This window comes from Struthio camelus, chromosome W (assembly GCF_040807025.1).
Source record: "Struthio camelus isolate bStrCam1 chromosome W, bStrCam1.hap1, whole genome shotgun sequence".
NCBI classification, from domain to species: Eukaryota; Metazoa; Chordata; class Aves; order Struthioniformes; family Struthionidae; genus Struthio; species Struthio camelus.
Window position 1 is genome coordinate 9910162 of NC_090981.1, and position 21191 is coordinate 9931352.

At 44.7% G+C, this 21191-nt stretch overlaps 1 protein-coding gene across 4 annotated transcripts in view; it reads left to right on the forward strand.

Annotated features, from left to right (window-relative positions):
* Nucleotides 1-21191, forward strand: part of LOC104139558 (amyloid-beta A4 precursor protein-binding family A member 1) — an 80536-nt gene that overhangs the window by 15581 nt on the left and 43764 nt on the right. For all 4 annotated transcript variants that reach the window (XM_068925369.1, XM_068925371.1, XM_068925368.1 and 1 more), the window contains exon 2: nucleotides 13552-14729. In XM_068925369.1, the coding sequence (XP_068781470.1) occupies nucleotides 13599-14729 (1131 nt within the window). In that variant the 5' untranslated portion in view covers nucleotides 13552-13598. The remainder of the gene's footprint in view (nucleotides 1-13551; nucleotides 14730-21191) is intronic.

Below are 21191 nucleotides of genomic sequence, written 5' to 3' on the forward strand. Positions count from 1 at the left end.
CCTCTCAGTCTTCTCTTCTCCAGGCTGAACAGGCCCAGCTCCTTCAGCCTTTCTTCATAGGAGAGATGCTCCAGTCCCCTCATCATCTTTGTAGCCCTCCGCTGGACTCTCTCCAGGAGTGCCATGTCTCTCTTGTCCTGGGGAGCCCAGTACTGGAGACAGCACTCCAGGTGAGGCCTCACCAGGGCTGAGTAGAGGGGCAGGATCACCTCCCTCGACCTGCTGGCAACACTCTGCCTAATGCAGCCCAGGATACCCTTGGCCTTCTTGGCCACAAGGGCACACTGCTGGCTCATGTTTAACTTGTTGTCCACCAGCACTCCCAGGTCCTTCTCTGCAGAGCAGCTTTCCAGCAGGTCAACCCCCAGCCTGTACTGGTGCATGGGGTTATTCCTCCCCAAGGGGCAGGACCTTGCACTTGCCTTTGTTGAACTTCATGAGGTTCCTCTCCACCCACCTCTCCAGCCTGTCCAGGTCCCTCTGAATGGCAGCACAGCCTTCTGGTGTGTTAGCCTCTCCCCCCAGTTTAGTATCATCAGCAAACTTGCTGAGGGTGCACTCTGTCCCTTCCTCCAGGTCATTGAGGAATACATTGAACAAGACTGGACCCAGGACTGACCCCTGGGGGACACCGCTAGCCACAGGCCTCCAACTTGACTCTGCGCCATTCACCACAACCCTCTGAGCTCGGCCATCCAGCCAGGTCTCAATCCACCTCACTGTCCACTCGTCTAGCCCACACTTCCTGAGCTTGTCTATGAGGATGTGATGGGAGATCACCTTCTTGTCCTCCAGATGCTTAGTGATGACCTCCAGGAGGAGCTGTTCCATCACCTTTCCAGGGATGGAAGTGAGGCTGACAGGCCTGTAGTTCCCTGCCTCCTCCTTCTTGCCCTTTTTGAAGGCTGGAGTGACATTGGCTTTCTCCTAGTCCTCAGGCACCTCTCCTGATCTCCAGGACCTTTCAAAGATGATGGAGAGTGGCCTAGCAAGAACATCCGCCAGCTCCCTCAGCACTCGTGGGTGCATCCCATCAGGGCCCATGGATTTATGGATGTCAAGTTTGGACAAAAGATCTCTAACCTGATCCTCTTCCACCAAGGGAGAGTCTTCCTTTCTCCAGCCTTCCTCTCTTGTCCCCAGGGTCTGGAATTCCTGAGGACTGGCCTTAGCAGTGAAGACTGAAGCAAAGGCAGCATTCAGCAACTCTGCCTTCTCTGTATCCTTCGTCACCAGGGCACCTGCCCCATTCAGCAGCGGGCCCACGTTTTCCCTAGTCTTCCTTTTGCTATTGATGTATTTGAAGAAGCCCTTCTTGTTGTCCTTGACATCCCTTGCCAGATTTAATTCCAACTGGGCCTTAGCCTTCCTTGTCGCATCCCTGCACACTCTGACAACGTCCCTGTATTCCTCCCAAGTGGCCTGTCCCCTTTTCCACATTCTGTGTACTTCCTTCTTCTGTTGGAGTTTTGCCAGGAGTTCCTTGCTCATCCATGCAGGTCTTCTGCCCGCTTTGCTGGACTTCTTACTCAGAGGGATGCACCGATCTTGAGCCTGGAGGAAGTGATGCTTGAATATTAACCAGCTTTCTTGGACCCCTCTTCCTTCTAGGGCCCTCCCCCATGAGATTCCCCTAAGTAGGTCCCTGAAGAGGCCAAAGTTAGCTCTCCTGAGGTCCAGCGTTGCAATCCTACTTATTGCCCTGCTCCCTCCTCATAGGATCCTGAACTCCACCATCTCATGGTCACTGCAGCCAAGGCTGCCCCCAACCATCACATCTCCAACTAGACCTTCTTTGTTCGTTAGTACAAGGTCTAGCATTGCACCTCTCCTCGTTGGCATCTTGACCCAAGTGGTGGAGAAATGATCGGCGTCTCCACCACCTGGGTCAAGAAATTATCCTCAATCCTCTGCAGGAACCTCTTTGACTGTTTGTGCCTAGCTGTGCTCTCTTCCCAGCAGATGTCAGGCTGGTTCAAGTCTCCCATGAGAACCAGGGCCTGTGATTGCAAGGCTACTTCCAGCTGTCTGTAGAAGGCCTCATCGATGACTTCCTCCTGGTCAGGTGGCCTGGAGTAAACCCCCACCACAGTGTCACCCATGTTACCCTGCCCTTTAATCCTTACCCATAGGCTCTCAACTTGCTCTTCATCCACCCCGAGGCAGAGCTCCATACATTCCAGTTGCTCCCTCACATAAAGGGCAACTCCACCACCTCGCCTTCCTGGCCTGTCTTTCCTAAAAAGCACGTAGCCATCCATGACAGCATCCCAGTCATGTGAACTATCCCACCATGTCTCTGTAACTGCAATGAGATCACGGCCCTGCGACCGCACACAGATCTCTAACTCTTCCTGCTTATTCCCCATGCTGCGTGCATTGGTATACAGGCATTTCAGAGAGCCAGTCAAGCATGCAAGCTTCCCAGGAGAGGTGCAAGAGGATCCTCCATAGCCACGTTGCATGCTGTCTCCCCTGGCTGCATGCACCCGCTGGAGGCATCCTGACTTGAGCGGTGTTTTACTGATTCCCCTGCCACTATACCACTCCCCTTCCCCCATCTCTCCTAGTTTAAAGCCCTCCTTACCAGGCTGGCCAATCTGTTGGCAAAGACACACGTGCCCTGCTTGGTGAGGTGGATCCCATCTCTCCCCATCAGCTGTCGATCTTCAAACAGGGTCCCATGGTCATAGAAACCAAAACTCTGCTGCCAACACCAGCAGCACAGCCAGTTGTTAACTTGGAAAACTCGTCTACTCCTCCTCCTGTCCTTTCCCCTCACAGGCAGGATTGAGGAGAAAATGACCTGGGCTCCCAGACCCTTGACCACCACCCCCAGAGCTCTGAAGTCCCGTTTGATGGTTTCCAGTCATATCAGGCAGCCCCAGTTACAATAATTAAGCAGACCTATGTCTCTGGCCCTCATCCTGACCTGGACTTGCTGCTCTGCATTCTGGCTCCTCCTTGTTGGTGAGGTCACTGCTTTTGTTTGCCTTGTTATCATGCTCAGTTTCTGGCTTACCTTCCCTTCGGGAGCAGCTAGCCCTTGCTGCGCCCTGACAAAAATGAGTCGAAGGAGAATTGTGTCCCTCTTCCTTTTATATTTTCTGAACCCTGATGGCTACCCATGAGGGAATGTTCTCTTAGCTTGAAGTTCTCAGATGTAGCTAATGCCCACCAAGGAATTTTTGTTTTAACTGAATGTGTGACAGACTGTTTGGAAAGTTACTGTAGTTTAAACACTTTTTCATTACGTTTTCATTGAATTCATCCAATATGCTCTCTATTCTACTGTTTTAACCTTTTTATGCTTTTTCTCCTTTGAAACAATCTTTCCTGGAACAGTATTCAATAGCTTGCTGCACTAAGTTGAAGAAGCCTAATGGGGACAATCTCTCTAATAAAGATTGAAGCTAGCCTCACGCTATAATATTTATATTTGCTTACATGCTATTCTGATTTCTTTCTTTTTTGGAAACTGACTTTATTAATAAGCATGATTTAAATGTCAGTGCAGCAATTCCAGTGGTCAAATTTGTAGGTTATCTTGGCAGCTAATTTAAGATGCAATCCATAATAAATCCTGGGAAAAAAATAGTAAGCTATTAATGAATAACTGTGCAGTAAAAAACATACAAGAAAACCAAATTTCCTTACTTTAGGCTTTCATAATAGTAATTTTATTTATGATACTTAAGCTGTAATGTTCTGTTGGTAAGAGCAAGCACACTTTCTCACTGTACCACTTGCTATTTGGGATTGGTTAATGTCTTTTTTAGCATCTTTGATCCAGTGTGTGAAATCTGTTGTTACACTTCCTCTACTGAGATGGCTGTCTGAGGAGTCTCATCAAGATTTTTGTCTCCACTGCCTTTGGATTACTACTTCTTTGGGTTATAACATCAGGCAACCTTTCTATGGTGGTCTATAGGTGGTCTTTCTTTAGGTGGTCTTTAATTCCCCTCGAGTCCATTGCCTGTGTTTCTTCTGTTGGCAGGATTTTATTGCGAAGAATGGCCTATTCCTTTCCTGAGCAGTGCTTGCTCATAAATGTTTTTCTCTGTCACACTCAAGCTCGGTCTCTCTGTCTCGCTCAGTCGCGCGCTCGGCCTCTCTCTTCTCATTCGCCTGTACACATTCATGAGATCTGGTGTGTCTGAATCAAAGACTGTTTAAAACTAAAACTTAGATCTTGAACAAAACAGAACAGGTATTGGAAATTGTGACTTCCATTTGGAAGAAAGGATGAATGTTAATGGGAGGGATGACTAGTGATTCTAGGTCTGGATTTTTTTATTAATAAAAGAGCTTGGGGAGGTTGGTTATGTCAGGTGCAGAGTCCTTTCAGTTCCTTTTTCCTCAGGTAGAGAGGGAGATGTGAGCAGGTGATTCAGGGATTTTTTTCATCTTGTATCTGTTAGATTTGAATCATTGTTGATTGCATACTAGCTATGTATCAAGTATTCAATAAGTACTGGTTTAATGATATTTGAAATAGATTTTTCTTTTCTTTGTTTAGTTTAATAATTAGGATGCCTAAATAAATTCTTACTTTTCTGAAATTATGTGAATTCAGGGCTGCTACAATGCTTTTTCTGTCATAAATTCATATGAAAAAGGGGTAGAGTTTAAGTTTGGGGGCATTTCAATAATTTCTGTTTTCAGTAAACTGTTAGATTTGTAAATATAATCATTTCCCATCTTCTTTTTCTTCCTAAAGATATTTTTCAGACACTATCCACAGTTATAGACGCGTTTCTTGGATAAATTGGCATTTTTCTAAACTGATCCTCAGTAGTTTCAGCAGTTTTTCATCTACTGCTGCACATAAGGAATGTGCTTTTGAATACTTGCAGCAAGGGTCAGTCTGCATTGACCAAAAAAAAAAGAAGGAGGGGTGGGGGAGAGGGTGAAAAATGCTTTGGGGTAAAAAACATGGTGCAGTAGAACTTCGTTATCCATCATTCAAGAAATGCTGGCATTTCCAGACTCCACATGAGAGTTGTGACTTCTGCAGGTTTTGTTTATTATGATGTCATTCCAAATTAAAAGAGATTTTTAGGAGTTACTGTGAAGAGTATTTTTTTTTTTTTAAATTAGAAGCCAAAATTCAAATTACTTCACTGTAATCAAGGTTTAGCCTGTGATGTGTTTTTGGGAGTCTACTACTGATTCATGTTACTGGATTTAGTACCCTTTCCCACTACAGAATTTTATATCCTGGTTATAGCAAAAATTAAATTTAAAAACAGTGGGGAAAATGAAGTCTGGCATGTGATTCGCTTCTGCAGCATAAATGACTTGAATCCAATTCAATTTCAATTCAGTGCAGTTTGTATGTTCAGTTTCTTATATTGTTAACTTCATAGATGTATATTAAACTATAATGCTTACTGAATTATCTGTGGGAACATCAATACCAACTAGACTCAGGTGTCAGTTTGCCTTCCTGAAAATTTCCAGGTTTTGTTCAGTGTTCTGTCTCTGACTTAAACCTATGAGGGTCTTGTTCAAATAACTCAGAATTTTATTGGTCATAAATAATCCTTTTGCAGTTTTTGTTCTTTTGTTAACAAAACTTAACTTTTTTTTTTTTTGCCCTTTCAGTTGTGAGGAACCATGGGTTGTAAGCCACTGAGTACTGTGACAGAAATTTTGATATTTGGCTAGCTGTGACTGTTTAAAAAAAAAAATTGCTATCAGTTGCCATGAACGTGGGTGTGATGTCACAAGCACAGGCCAATATATAGCTCCCTTTTAGTGAAAATATTACCATGTCAATGGAATCTCTATAGTGGTTTAGACCAGTTGTAGTCAGAAACAGGACTGCTCAACTTAGTAGGAGAAACAAGCCCCTTTTGAAACTTACATACCTTATTATGATTGGCAAATATCTTAAGAAAAGAAAATATGGTATTCATAGATTTGAAGTATTTACATCTTTAATTTCTCCACCTTAAAAAAAAAAAAAAGAAAAATGCAGCTGTCCTGTTCATTTGTTGAACTAGAATTAAGGCATGTGGATAGTAAGTCCGTATTATTTACACGTACATGCTGTGTTACCCATGCATAGAGATAATGGCATGAGCAAGTAGTGTAGTGTGAAGTTGCAAGTTTTGTTTCTTCTGGTTTTCATCAGTTCAGTGAACTTTTCACTGTTTGGACAGACTTTTTTTTTTTTTTTTTAGTGTCTGGTCTTTACCTAGAGATGACCTTTCTTAAACACTTTCAAATTTCTTCCCCTCAGAAGTATTAAAATAATGAACCTATTCTACACTCTTGTGAACAGTTTTGCAACTAATTTGAAACACTTGAAGATGAATTGAAATTTTGGTAGGATTAAATAACATGAATCAAGGAATGTATTCAAATTTTTGAACACTTTGGTGAAAATGGTTTTGATTACGACACTGTGACTAGTAAACATGCAGAAAGTAATTTTCAACCTCTCCCAAAAATTGCATCAGCTGACCAGAGTGAAAAGTATACGTACTACCAAATACTGCAGTTTTTAAGACCTAAAGCAACTCTGCCATATTTAAAAAAAAAACACATACAACATGTACCTTACTAAATCTCATTTGATCTTTTTCCCTGCATAATTTACCTTCCAACACGTTCTCTCTTTTTTCTTTTTTTTTTTCCCTTCCCCCTTCTCCTGCTTTACCTCTCTTACTTTGTATTTCATTGTGCCAGCGGCCACAGAAAAAAATCTAAACGAAAATAGATTATCTAGCAATTGATGGCTAGGACACACAGGGTTATTTTGTTGAATGTTGTGGAGTGCATATTTTAAACTTTGCTCTTACTAAATTCATAAGAGTAGCTTGGGCTCAGAAATGGAAGTTTATATGGTTATTTATGAAGAAGGCAATTCAAATAAAAGACTGCAGCAAATGTTAAAGGCAGATTGCACTGTTGAAACTCTTATGTCCTGAGTCTAAAACTTTGCAGTGACACAAGGATTCTACAAGCTCTTGTGGAAAACTCTATGTACACAGCAATTTTTATGTACAACTGTTTTGCTTTACTGTTTCATGATGATTAGGGTTCACAGGTGTGAAACAAGGTGTGATTTTTTTTCTTTTTTTTTTTTTAAAGTCACTTTCAAGGAATGTATGTTTCTTGCCCGTAAGTGAATATAGTATTTTTACAAGTCATATATATATATTTTTTTAAAGCTATTTTGGGAGAAGTGATCTCTTTTTATTAATTTACTTAATACTCAGAAATGTAAGCAATCAGGTTTCCCAAACAGGTTACCAATTCAGAAGGGAGACAGTTGTGGACTCTGGAAACAAATAAAAACAAAAACCACTTTGAACCTGAATGTTCGAATTTTCAGCTCTTCTATGGCATGTTTTATGATTAGCACCAGTGATCAGTGCTGTAGTCTTGCTTCAGGGTGATAGCATGCTTGGTGGTGGTGTAGCTTTTCTTGAAGAGTTTTTATTTAGTATAAAGCAGCAAAGAGTGAACCTCAAACTTCAAATTACTGTGAGTCTTCTTTCTGTTGCCTAAAAATATGTGATGTTTAATATTTTTTTTCTTCATAGCCAAGAAGGTAGTTTAACCTTCAGTGAAGAGCTAGTTGTATTAGTAATTGACCTCTGATTTCTCTGTTTTGAAGATAAATTAATCCATCAAGATTTGAGCGCAAAGCTAGGAGTACTCAGAGTACTTTCTCATAGGTGTCTGATTATTGGAACAAAGCTGCTGTTCTGGGTAATTAATGTGAAAGTATGACATCTTTCAGATGGGCGTTGTGTCTTTACAGAGTCAAATGGCCTCTCCTGCTTATATTCTCTTCTATTTATGGTATTTTATGTAGGGTGGTATGTGTTTTTTGATTTTTTTGATATTTTTTTTTTCCTGTTTTGTGAAAGCCTGGTGAGAATAATCAGAAAGACCTTGCATCTGCTTGAGGGAAACGTTACCGAGAGAAGAACATTGCATTTTTCACATGCCTTCTAGATACCATGTATAAAGGTGGTGGTCTTATTAAAGCCCAAATGTTAAATAGTTAAATGAATGTACATGATTTAAGAGCTTATTTTTCATCAAAGGTCACCTAAACCCCAGTAACTTAAGTGTTGTTACTCAGATCCAAAGTTCTATAGGTAAAACTTTCATACACCATTAAGATGTTTTCCATTTTTTTTCTTTGCAAAATGAAAAAAATGAAATTAAATTGGAGTGATTGGGAGAGGGAGAACCAGAAATGATTTTTTTTTCTCCAGTGAAAACTAATTTTTTGGAGTATGGGAATTTTTTCTTTTTTTTTACGCTTTTAGGATATCAGAGCAGTTTCACAACTAAAACCGTTTTACTTTAGAAACTTCTGTTTTACAAAATGAAAATGTTGAAGCCTTCAAGTAGTCTGTAACAATATTTTAAATAGTTTGTCTCTTTTTAATTTCTCACGGCTGTAGTGGTCAGTAATGTATCTCTTGCATGCTAGTACGTTGAAATTGATCTTGTGTTATGTGACTTTAAAATTGGGTCATGTGTTCTTGGATGTTGTCTTAGCTTTGGTTGTAGTAAATATTGTGGCATTTGATAGCTTATTTGAGTTCAGGTATAGATAGTCTTTATGTAGTTGAATTTTGACATCTTCCCTAACTTGATGTCATTCAGTTAAAGATATTCTCTTTAACCTCTTCTGGGAAGCCTGCGTGCTTGAGTGGCTCTCTGAAATGCCTGTATACCAATGCACGCAGCATGGGGAATAAGCAGGAAGAGTTAGAGATCTGTGTGTGGTCGCAGGGCCATGATCTCATTGCGGTTGCAGAGACATGATGGGATAGTTCACATGACTGGGATGCGGTCATGGATGGCTATGTGCTTTTTAGGAAAGACAGGCCAGGAAGGCGAGGTGGTGGAGTTGCCCTTTATGTGAGGGAGCAACTAGAATGTCTGGAGCTCTGCCTCGGGGTGGATGAAGAGCAAGTTGAGAGCCTATGGGTAAGGATTAAAGGGCAGGGTAACATGGGTGACACTGTTGTGGGGGTCTACTACAGGCCACCTGATCAGGAGGAAGCCATAGATGAGGCCTTCTACAGACAGCTGGAAGAAGCCTCACGATCACAGGCCCTGGTTCTCATGGGAGACTTCAACCACCCTGATATCTGTTGGGAAGAGAGCACAGCTAGGCACAAACAGTCAAAGAGGTTCCTGCAAAGCATTGATGATAATTTCTTGACTCAGGTGGTGGAGACGCCAACGAGGAGAGGTGCAATGCTAGACCTTGTACTAACGAACAAAGAAGGTCTAGTTGGAGAGGTGAAGGTTGGGGGCAGCCTTGGCTGCAGTGACCATGAGATGGTGGAGTTCAGGATCCTACGAGGAGGGAGCAGGGCAATGAGTAGGATTGCAACGCTGGACCTCAGGAGAGCTAACTTTGGCCTCTTCAGGGACCTACTTAGGGGAATCTCATGGGTGAGGGCCCTAGAAGGAAGAGGGGTCCAAGAAAGCTGGTTAATATTCAAGCGTCACTTCCTCCACGCTCAGGATCAGTGCATCCCTCTGAGTAAGAAGTCGAGCAAAGCGGGCAGGAGACCTGCATGGATGAGCAAGGAACTCCTGGCCAAACTCCAGCAGAAGAAGGAAGTACACAGAATGTGGAAAAGGGGACAGGCCACTTGGGAGGAATACAGGGACATTGTCAGAGCGTGCAGGGATGCGACAAGAAAGGCTAAGGCCCATTTGGAATTAAATCTGGCAAGGGATGTCAAGGACAACAAGAAGGGCTTCTTCAAATACATCAATAGCAAAAGGAAGACTAGGGAAAACGTGGGCCCGCTGCTGAATGGGGCAGGTGCCCTGGTGACAAAAGATACAGAGAAGGCAGAGTTATTGAATGCTGCCTTTGTTTCAGTCTTCACTGCTAAGGCCAGTCCTCAGGAATTCCAGACCTTGGAGACAAGAGAGGAAGGCTGGAGAAAGGAAGACTCTCCCTTGGTTGAGGAGGATCAGGTTAGAGATCTTTTGTCTAAACTTGACATCCATAAATCCATGGGCCCCGATGGGATGCACCCACGAGTGCTGAGGGAGCTGGCGGATGTTCTCGCTAGGCCACTCTCCATCATCTTGGAAAGGTCCTGGAGATCAGGAGAGGTGCCTGAGGACTGGAAGAAAGCCAATGTCACCCCAGTCTTCAAAAAGGGCAAGAAGGAGGAGCCAGGAAACTACAGGCCTGTCAGCCTCACCTCCATCCCTGGAAAGGTGATGGAACAGCTCCTCCTGGAGGTCATCACTAAGCATCTGGAGGACAAGAAGGTGATCAGGAGTAGTCAGCATGGATTCACCAAAGGGAAATCATGCTTGACCAATCTGATAGCCTTCCATGATGGAATGACTGGCTGGGTAGATGAGGGGAGAGCAGTGGATGTTGTCTCCCTGGACTTCAGCAAGGCTTTTGACACTGTCTCCCATCACATCCTCCTAGGTAAGCTCAGGAAGTGTGGGCTAGATGAGTGGACAGTGAGGTGGATTGAGAACTGGCTGGATGGCCGAGCTCAGAGGGTTGTGGTGAATGGCGCAGAGTCAAGTTGGAGGCCTGTGGCTAGTGGTGTCCCCCAGGGGTCAGTCCTGGGTCCAGTCTTGTTCAGTATATTCATCAATGACCTGGAGGAAGGGACAGAGTGCACCCTCAGCAAGTTTGCTGATGATACAAAACTGGGGGGAGAGGCTGACACACCAGAAGACTGTGCTGCCATTCAGAGGGACCTGGACAGGCTGGAGAGGTGGGCAGAGAGGAACCTCATGGAGTTCAACAAAGGCAAGTGCAAGGTCCTGCACCTAGGCAGGAATAACCCCATGCACCAGTACAGGCTGGGGGTTGACCTGCTGGAAAGTAGCTCTGCAGAGAAGGACCTGGGAGTGCTGGTGGACAACAAGTTAAACATGAGCCAGCAGTTTGCCCTTGTGGCCAAGAAGGCCAATGGGATCCTGGGGTGCATTAGGCAGAGTGTTGCCAGCAGGACGAGGGAGGTGATCCTGCCCCTCTACTCAGCCCTGGTGAGGCCTCACCTGGAGTGCTGTCTCCAGTGCTGGGCTCCCCAGGACAAGAGAGACATGGCACTCCTGGAGAGAGTCCAGCGGAGGGCTACCAAGATGATTAGAGGGCTGGAGCATCTCTCCTATGAAGAAAGACTGCAAGAGCTGGGCCTGTTCAGCCTGGAGAAGAGAAGATTGAGAGGCGATCTCATAAACGTGTACAAGTATCTGAAGGGGGAGTGTCAAGAGGATGAGGCCAGCCTCTTCTCCGTGGTGCCCAGCAACAGGACAAGAGGCAATGGGCAGAAACTGAACCACAGGGAGTTCCATCTGAACCTGAGAAAAAACTTCTTCACTGTGAGGGTGACAGAGCATTGGAACAGGTTGCCCAGAGAGGTAGTGGAGTCTCCTTTGCTGGAGATATTCAAAACCCGTCTGGATGTGATCCTGGGCAATCTGCTCTAGGTGACCCTGCTTGAGCAGGGAGGTTGGACTAGATGATCTCCAGAGGTCCCTTCCAACCTAAACGATCCTGTGATATGTGGCAGGATACAAATCCCATGTGGCTATGGGCTATGTGTGACTTCATTTTTCTTTATTACTACCCTTTATCTGTGAGTAAGCCACTGACTCTTACCCAGATGTCATTGGTGCTTTGAGTGCAACTTACTGAAGGTAGGATTTCTAAATAATACTATTTGGGCCTAATTCTGTATCTCTGTAAATCAGTAGGAATTTTATCACAAACTTCAATGGGAGCAATGAATCCTTCTTGGATTGGATTCCTTCTTGGAATGGACTTTTCTAAGCCCTAATATGCATTATCATCTTCGCTGTTCTTTTTCTTTAATCCGTGCTTAAAACTGAAAGCTCTTCAATACTGATGTTCTTTGTAGTGTTTCCTTAAATAATATAGCTCTAGTACTCTGTTTTGTGGGCTTTTTCTTTTTTATTATTTATAATACACATTTTAAGAAGTCTTTAACTTCTCAGTTCTTTAGAAGTCTGGAGGGTGTTGACATACTTTCACTTTTTTCATTTAAAACAAAACAACCCACCCCAAACTTTCAAATACTTCTTTTGACATAAGTCTAAATCCATGAGCTACTTCTGTTTGCTTTTTGTTTATATGTACTCCTAGAAGGCTCAGTTAGTTTTGTGTATAGTATCTTTACCTGTTCAGTTATGTTTTTATGTGATTTCTTAATTAGTATTTTACATCTATGTATTATGACTTAAGTCCTGGGTTTGTTTTGTTTTGTTTTTTTTTTTTTATGAAGGTGGGAAAGGCATATATTAGAGGTTAAGCATAGCATGTTAGATTTGTGCAAGCTATGTATGTGCTGTTTCTAGAAGTGAAAAAAGTCTATCTGGAGCCAGGGCCAAGATTTATTTTTTTTCTCTCTTTTAAGGACTTAGTTTTAAAAACTAAAACAGTGGGTGTGGCATAGATGAGGAGAAACATTTGCTGAACTGGAAGCTACACCCACTGGAGTTCCTATAGAGTTGTAGCACAAATAACTCCCATCTATTCTCCCCTGCCTATCAGGAACTCTGATGGAAGGCAGCTGAGCTCACTATTGCTTTTTTGTCTGCAGGAGAAAAAAACAAAAAAAAACACACACAAAAAACCCAAACAAATGGAAAACCCAACAACCTGTGGTTTTGTACAGAGCTTTAGTGTAGCAGTATCGTTTAAGCCTCTGCCTTAGTTCACTAAATTTGATTCAAGTTCTACTTTATCTGTTGAATTCTTTTTTTTATTATTATTGGTATCTGATGCATACATCTTATAGTATCTTCAAAATATAAATCTTCTGACAGGCATCTTTTTTCCCTTATATGTGATGGTAAACCACAGGCTAAAATTATATTTTACTCACGGGTATGTGGTTGGACTTGAAATACATGAGATGTATTCTTATATTTATGATGCTACATTTTAAAACATTGGGCAATGTTCAGAATAGCTGAAGTTGGCAGGTAAAAACTACTCTGAGCTAGGTAAGCCTGGCTGCTCTGAGAAACCTCTAGAGGCTAAGCTATATTCTTATAGGTTTTTCTTATTTCCATGCCCTACATAATTATCATTGTTGGCAGACCTCTTTAGTAATTATATCATCATTTGAGATTTTTTTTTTCTACTCTGATCAGAACAAATTCAGTAAAACTAAAATGGCTCACTAGTCTCAAGGTGGCAAAGGTCATGATTATGAATATTATTAATGTCTGTTCCCTGTTTTAGGAAAGACATTTGGAGCAGGACTAATTTTGCATAATTTTAGATGTATTCCATGAAGTTGTCTATATTGGAGCTAGCTATCTTATGCTTCCCTAGGGAAGAGAAACAGGCACTTTGGATTACACCCTAGAAGTGCCTTTTTTCTCTCTGTTGATTATAAGGTGCCTTAGGATGAGGAGCTCAGTTGGAACTCCTCATCATGTTGGAGATGTCTAGTCTGGGATTGTTTATTGACTTTATTTTTTTAATTTATTTTTTCATTTTATTTTGTTTCTTTTTTGTATAACCTCACTCTCTTAATTTCTTTCCAGCCTTGGTAGACAAATACCTTCTAAAGGCCTACATATCGGAATTTTCCATGAACCATTTGGTCGTACCATCTGAGGGAGAGGTAAATGAAGAGATGAATGAGTCAGTGGAAGCTGACCTGGAGCACTCGGAGGTAGAAGAGGAACAACAGTATGTGATTTGCTACTCAAGGCACAGAAACAGCTGCCAAGGGATACTGTCTGGGGAGGAAGAGGTGCTAGCTCGATCAGCCAGCACTGAGAGCGGCTTCCACAATCACATGGATGCCGCAGAAGGCGATGTTATAGCTACAGCAGAGGATGGCTATGATGTAGATAGAGCTCAGGAGAATGAGGATGAGAGTACATATGCAGTGCAGTACAGGCCTGAATCTGAGGAGTACATAGAAAATGCTGAGGCAGAGCATACTGAGGCCATTCATAATCAAACGCTGCCTGATCACGTACGTTTCCATTCAATCGAACATGAGGAAGCCATGAATGCAGCATACTCGGGTTATGTCTATGCTCACCAGCCCTTCCACCAAGGAGAGGATGAGCGGTATGCCGAGCCCTATGCTGACTATAGGCTGCAGGAGCATGTGTATGAGGAGATAGGGGATGTGCCAGACCTTAATGTCAGGGAGGGGCTTCAGCTCTATGAGCGGGAAAGGGAGGAAGCTGACAACTATCGAACGGAAGCTCTTGGTGCCCGCCTTCATCATTATGATGAGCGATCTGATGGAGAGTCTGACAGCCCTGAGAAGGAGGCAGAGTTTGCGCCATATCCAAGAATGGACAGCTACGAACAAGAGGAAGATATTGATCACATTGTGGCAGAGGTGAAACAGAGCATGAGCTCTCAGAGCTTGGACAAGGCTGCTGAAGATATGCCAGAGGCAGAACAGAGTTTGGAGCACGCTCATGCCCTCCCTGGCAGGGGACACAAAAGCAATGGTCAACTGTTAGCTAGTTCTAGAGCCACAGCCAACTCAGGAGAGTTGATACAGAGGTACAGCAAGGAAAAAAGGGATGCGATATCACTGGCCATCAAAGATATTAAAGAGGCTATTGAGGAAGTGAAGACAAGGACTGTTCGTTCTCCTTATACCCCTGATGAACCAAAAGAACCTATTTGGGTGATGAGGCAGGACATTAGCCCAACCAGGGACTGTGATGATCAGAGGCCGATAGATGGAGGTGTAAGTATACAAAGCTATTGGCTCGCATATTACAATTAAAGGAATGGGGTCTATTTAATATATGTTACAGTGCAACTGAATAGGTTATACTCTTCTGTGACTCATTGTATTCCTCACTGAAGTATATAATGTTTTGTGTATTTTAAATTTGTACTCTAAAGGATGCATAAGGAATATACATGTTTTCAGTGTGCCAAAATTTCCTTTATGAAACACTGCTGACTTCATTACAGTTATACTAGAGGTGAATTTGACACAGAAAGCTCTACTGACTTTTTTCTGAAATAAGTGTTATTACTTTTTTCTAACATCCACTGGATAATTAGAATAGCTACTAAATAACTTACCTTATAAGGTATAGAACCTTGTGTGTTCCTGTTAATTCTCAACTTGTAAGTTTTGTTTTCTGTCAGATAATAATGCTAACAGTATCTATTAGCAACTTGTTAATATTTATGATTTTTATAAAGGTAATATCACAGCTACAGATCTGAACAGATTCAGGCTCCTTATCTGCTTGCAGTCTACAGAGATTTCACAGAATCACAGAATGCCCAAGGTTGGAAGGGACCTCTGGAGATCATCTAGTCCAACGCCCTCTGCTCAAGCAGGGTCACCTAGAGCACATTGCCCAGGATCGCGTCCAGGCAGGTTTTGAATATCTCCAGTGAAGGAGACTTCACAACCTTTCTGGGCAACCTGTTCCAGTGCTCAGTCACCCTCAGAGGAAAGAAGTTTTTCCTCAGGTTCAGATGGAACTGCCTGTGTTTCAGTTTGTGCCCGTTGCCTCTTGTCCTGTCACTAGGCACCACTGAGAAGAGTTTGGACCCATCCTCTCGACACCCTCCCTTCAGATACTTGTACACGTTGATGAGATTGCCTCTCAGTCTTCTCTTCTCCAGGCTGAGCAGTCCCAGCTCTCAGCCTTTCTTCATAGGAGAGATGCTCCAGTCCCCTCATCATCTTTGTAGCCCTCCGCTGGACTCTCTCCAGGAGTGCCATGTCTCTCTTGCACTGGGGAGCCCAGAACTGGAGACAGCACTCCAGGTGAGGCCTCACCAGGGCTAGGTAGAGGGGCAGGATCACCTCCCTTGACCTGCTGGCAAGACTCTGCCTAATGCAGCCCAGGATGCCATTGAGCCAGCAATGTGCCCTTGTGGCCAAGAAGGTCATGGTTAACTTGTCCACCAGGACTCCCAGGTCCTCCTCTGCAGAGCTGCTTTCCAGCAGGTCAGCCCCCAGCCTGTACTGGTGCCTGGGGTTATTCTTCCCCAGGTGCAGGACCCTGAAGTTCCTCTCCACCCACCTCTCCAGCCTGTCCAGGTCCCTCTGAAGGGCAGCACAGTCTTCTGGTGTGTCAGCCACTCCCCCCAGTTTAGTATCATCAGCAAACTTGCTGAGGGTGCACTCTGTCCCTTCCTCCAGGTCATTGAGGAATACATTGAACAAGACTGGACCCAGGACTGACCCCTGGGGGACACCACTAGCCACAGGCCTCCAACTTGACTCTGCGCCATTCACCACAACCCTCTGAGCTCGGCCATCCAGCCAGGTCTCAATCCACCTCACTGTCCACTCATCTAGCCCACACTTCCTAAGCTTGCCTATGAGGATGTGATGGGAGACAGTGTCAAAAGCCTTGCTGAAGTCCAGGGAGACAACATCCACTGCTCTGCCCTCATCTACCCAGCCAGTCATTCCGTCATAGAAGGCTATCAGATTGGTCAAGCATGATTTCCCCTTGGTGAATCCATGCTGACTACTCCTGATCACCTTCTTGTCCTCCAGATGCTTAGTGATGACCTCCAGGAGGAGCTGTTCCATCACCTTTCCAGGGATGGAGGTGAGGCCGACAGGCCTGTAGTTCCCTGGCTCCTCCTCCTTGCCCTTTTTGAAGACTGGGGTGACACTGGCTTTCTTCCAGTCCTCAGGCACCTCTCCTGATCTCCAGGACCTTTCCAAGATGATGGAGAGCGGCCTAGTGATAACATCCGCCAGCTCCCTCAGCACTCGTGGGTGCGTCCCATCAGGGCCCATGGATTTATGGATGTCAATTTTGGACAAAAGATCTCTAACCTGATCCTCCTCGACCAAGGGAGAGTCTTCCTTTCTCCAGCCTTCCTCTCTTGTCCCCAGGGCCTGGAATTCCTGAGGACTGGCCTTAGCAGTGAAGACTGAAGCAAAGGCAGCATTCAGCAACTCTGCCTTCTCTGTATCCTTCGTCACCAGGGCACCCGCCCCATTCAGCAGTGGGCCCACGTTTTCCCTGGTTTTCCTTTTGCTATTGATGTATTTGAAGAAGCCCTTCTTGTTGTCCTTGACATCCCTTGCCAGATTTAATTCCAAATGGGCCTTAGCCTTCCTTGTCGCATCCCTGCACACTCTGACAACGTCCCTGTATTCCTCCCAAGTGGCCTGTCCCCTTTTCCACATTCTGTGTACTTCCTTCTTCTGTTGGAGTTTTGCCAGGAGTTCCTTGCTCATCCATGCAGGTCTCCTGCCCGCTTTGCTGGACTTCTTACTCAGAGGGATGCACCGATCTTGAGCCTGGAGGAAGTGATGCTTGAATATTAACCAGCTTTCTTGGACCCCTCTTCCTTCTAGGGCCCTCCCCCATGAGATTCCCCTAAGTAGGTCCCTGAAGAGGCCAAAGTTAGCTCTCCTGAGGTCCAGCGTTGCAATCCTACTTATTGCCCTGCTCCCTCCTCGTAGGATCCTGAACTCCACCATCTCATGGTCACTGCAGCCAAGGCTGCCCCCAACCATCACATCTCCAACTAGACCTTCTTTGTTCGTTAGTACAAGGTCTAGCATTACACCTCTCCTTGTTGGCGTCTCCACTACCTGAGTCAAGAAATGATCATCAATCCTCTGCAGGAACCTCTTTGACTGTTTGTGCCTAGCTGTGCTGTCTTCCCAGCAGATGTCAGGGTGGTTCAAGTCTCCCATGAGAACCAGGGCCTGTGATCGTGAGGCTACTTCCAGCTGTCTGTAGAAGGCCTCATCGATGACTTCTTCCTGGTCAGGTGGCCTGGAGTAAACCCCCACCACAGTGTCACCCATGTTACCCTGCCCTTTAATCCTTACCCATAGGCTCTCAACTTGCTCTTCATCCACCCCGAGGCAGAGCTCCATACATTCCAGTTGCTCCCTCACATAAAGGGCAACTCCACCACCTCGCCTTCCTGGCCTGTCTTTCCTAAAAAGCACATAGCCATCCATGACCGCATCCCAGTCATGTGAACTATCCCACCATGTCTCTGTAACTGCAATGAGATCATGGCCCTGTGACTGCACACAGATCTCTAGTTCTTCCTGCTTATTCCCCATGCTGCGTGCATTGGTATACAGGCATTTCAGAGAGCCAGTCAAGCATGCAAGCTTCCCAGGAGAGGTGCAAGAGGATCCTCCATAGCCATGTTGCATGCTGTCTCCCCTGGCTGCATGCACCCGCTGGAGGCATCCTGACTTGAGCGGTGTTTTACTGACTCCCCTGCCACTATACCACTCCCCTTCCCCCATCTCTCCTAGTTTAAAGCCCTCCTTACCAGGCTGGCCAATCTGTTGGCAAAGACACACGTGCCCTGCTTGGTGAGGTGGATCCCATCGCTCCCCATCAGCTGTTGATCTTCAAACAGCGTTCCATGGTCATAGAAACCAAAGCCCTGTTGCCAACACCAGCGGCGCAGCCAGCTGTTAACTTGGAAAACTCGTCTACTCCTCCTCCTGTCCTTTCCCCTCACAGGCAGGATTGAGGAGAAAACGACCTGGGCTCCCAGACCCTTGACCACCATTCCCAGAGCTCTGAAGTTCTGTTTGAGGGTACCCAGTTTGCCCTTGGTGTCATTAGTGCCCACATGGAAGATCAGCAGAGGGTAGTAGTCCGATGCATGGACAAGCCTTGGCAGTCTTTCCACGACATCTCTTATTCGAGCCCCTGGCAGGCAGCAAACCTCTCTAGACAAGAGGTCAGGTCGGCAGATAGGTGCCTCTGTCCCCTGCAGCAGGGAGTCACCCACAACAATCACTCGCTGCTTCTTCCAGGTGTTCCTGCATGGCACAGGGTCTGCCAGGCCAGTTGCCTCCCTTGGAGCCATGCCCAGCTCCTCCTCAGCCTGGAGGGCACTGAACCTGTTCCTCAAAGGCAAGCCTTCAGGAGGAGCAAGAGCCTTTCTTCTTCTACAAAAAGTGACCAGTTTCCAGCCTTCTTCAACAGTGTTATGATGTACTGTTACACACAGTACAGAGCTCTCCAGCAACTCCGCTGCAGTGGGGGCAGGGGACTCCCGGAGCTGAACAGTCTCCGAGAACGCCCTGTCCGTCTCCTGCTCATCTTCTCAGATGCTACGCAGCCTACTGACTTCCTCCCATAACTCCTTTACCTGGCGATACAACTGGTCAACCACAGGACACCTTCTGCAGGAGAGCTGACTGTCAGCCCAGGCCTCACAGAGAGGCCCCAGGCACTCCCTGCAGCCTGACACCTGTAGAGCTACATCTGCTGTCTGAGGGTCTGTCTGGGTTGAAGCCTCAGACACAGCTGATGCAGTACCTCCAACAGCCACTGGGGAATGTGCTCTGCGGCACGTTCGTTTGCTATGAATCCTCATGCGTTTTATTATTGTTGTAAAATAATTTTTCTCCTCTGATCTGAGTGGTAAAGGCCACTATTCAGGTGTACAGTCTTAGTTTTTGTTGTTGTTGTTGTTAATTCTGTGCCTCTTCGCATCGAGCCTAATTTGCATCAGAATCGGTTCATAGCCTGTCATTCCAGTTGTCGTTGCTGCCCTGTCAAGGTAATCTTTACTATTAAGTTTATGGTTTTTTTCCTAATTAAGTAAGTGCATAAGCAACTTTTAACTGTTTTTAAAATTTATAGCTGACGTGAAAACAGCCAATAGACTAAATTTGGTGGACCAAAGTCATCCCTAATCTGAATCCATTCAGTTATCTCAAGGATGACTGCACTGTAAACATCCACATCACTTCTCTTTGTTGCTGTGGAACACTTTTTGGTGACATCTGTGCATTTGTTTGGAAGAATATGGAATGATAGAAGTTTTGTGTTGGTTTTTTTTTTTTATTTTTATTTTTTAACAATATCGATTTATCTTTTAAACCACATTTTTGTGACCTAGGTGTCAGGGCCCAGAATGCATCCCCCTTCTAGGAGTTTAGTTGGCTAAGTGAAAGAATTTAGGTGGCTGAGCCCAGGGTCAGCTCCCTCACTGCTAAGAGCTGTTGTGAAGCAAGCTAGAAGCAAGGCCCTGCCCCTCCTTGCCCTTGGGAGCTGCTTTTAAGCTGAGGCTGCACTGCTGGCCCTGCCTGTGCTACATCACAGCTGTGCAGCAGCTGTGTCTGCACCTGGTCTCCTACCTCCCTGAGTCTGACCTGGACCCACTGGCTCAGCTTTCTGGCTTGAGCTCGGGCCTGCCTCATCACTACAGACCTGCCTGGTGACTGGACTGAGGCTGACCCTGATCACTGTCTCTGGCCCTGATCCTGACCTGGACATGCTGACTCAGCATCCTGGCTCCTGGTTGGTGAGGTCACTGCTCACACCTGCCTTGCTATCACTCTCAGCTCCCAGCTCCCTTGCCCTTGGGGAGCAGCCAGCCCTCCCTGCACTCTGACACTGGGCTCTCATGAGAAATACCCAGAATACCTCAGTCTCTTCTGCGAAATCAGTAAAGAGAATTCAAATGATGTGAAATGGATTACGTACAGTTTATACATGAGACATACTTAGGCTTTTCCAGCTATGTTCAAATGAAGTAACTCGTATTCTGCAATTAGGAAGAGATTTAGAAGCATAGTGTTTGAACTGTGGAAAAACATGCAAGTAGTTTCCTGATCCCCCCTCCTTAGAAAGCCCATAGTGATGAATATGTTCTAGTTCTTGTGTGTTGCTTCTACATAGTCTCATTGAAACTTTTTTTTAAATGTATTTTTAAATTTATCCCTACAAATGTTTTTAAAAAATAAAGTTATTTATAGAATTGATTATCAATTTTTTGGAGAGCTAAGGTAATCTACTCATTTTATCCTATATAGGAAAAATACAATTTTTAACATAAGTTTCCAGGAGTTATGATTAATTCCTATTGTTCAAATATGTATCACATTATTCTTTGTTTAATCCTATTGTAAGTTTTGGTCAGTGTGTTGTGTATGCTTATAAATGCTCTCCTGATCTGGGAGAATAACACTAATTGTCTGCTCAGAATCCTAAGTACCAGTGATAATCTCAGAGATGTTAGCTTGGAGATCCTGTGGAAGGCCGGGTCCTTTCTGAAGGTGTTCTGACTTCTCTCTAAAACCTCTCTGCATCTAACAGAATTTGACTCTCTAAGGTGTGCTGTTAGGTAGGCTCCAAGTTGGTACACTTACGTAATGATCAGATCAGGTATTTCCTTAGGTATGTATTTGTGTCAGATATTAAAGCTCATTGGGTTTTGGCTT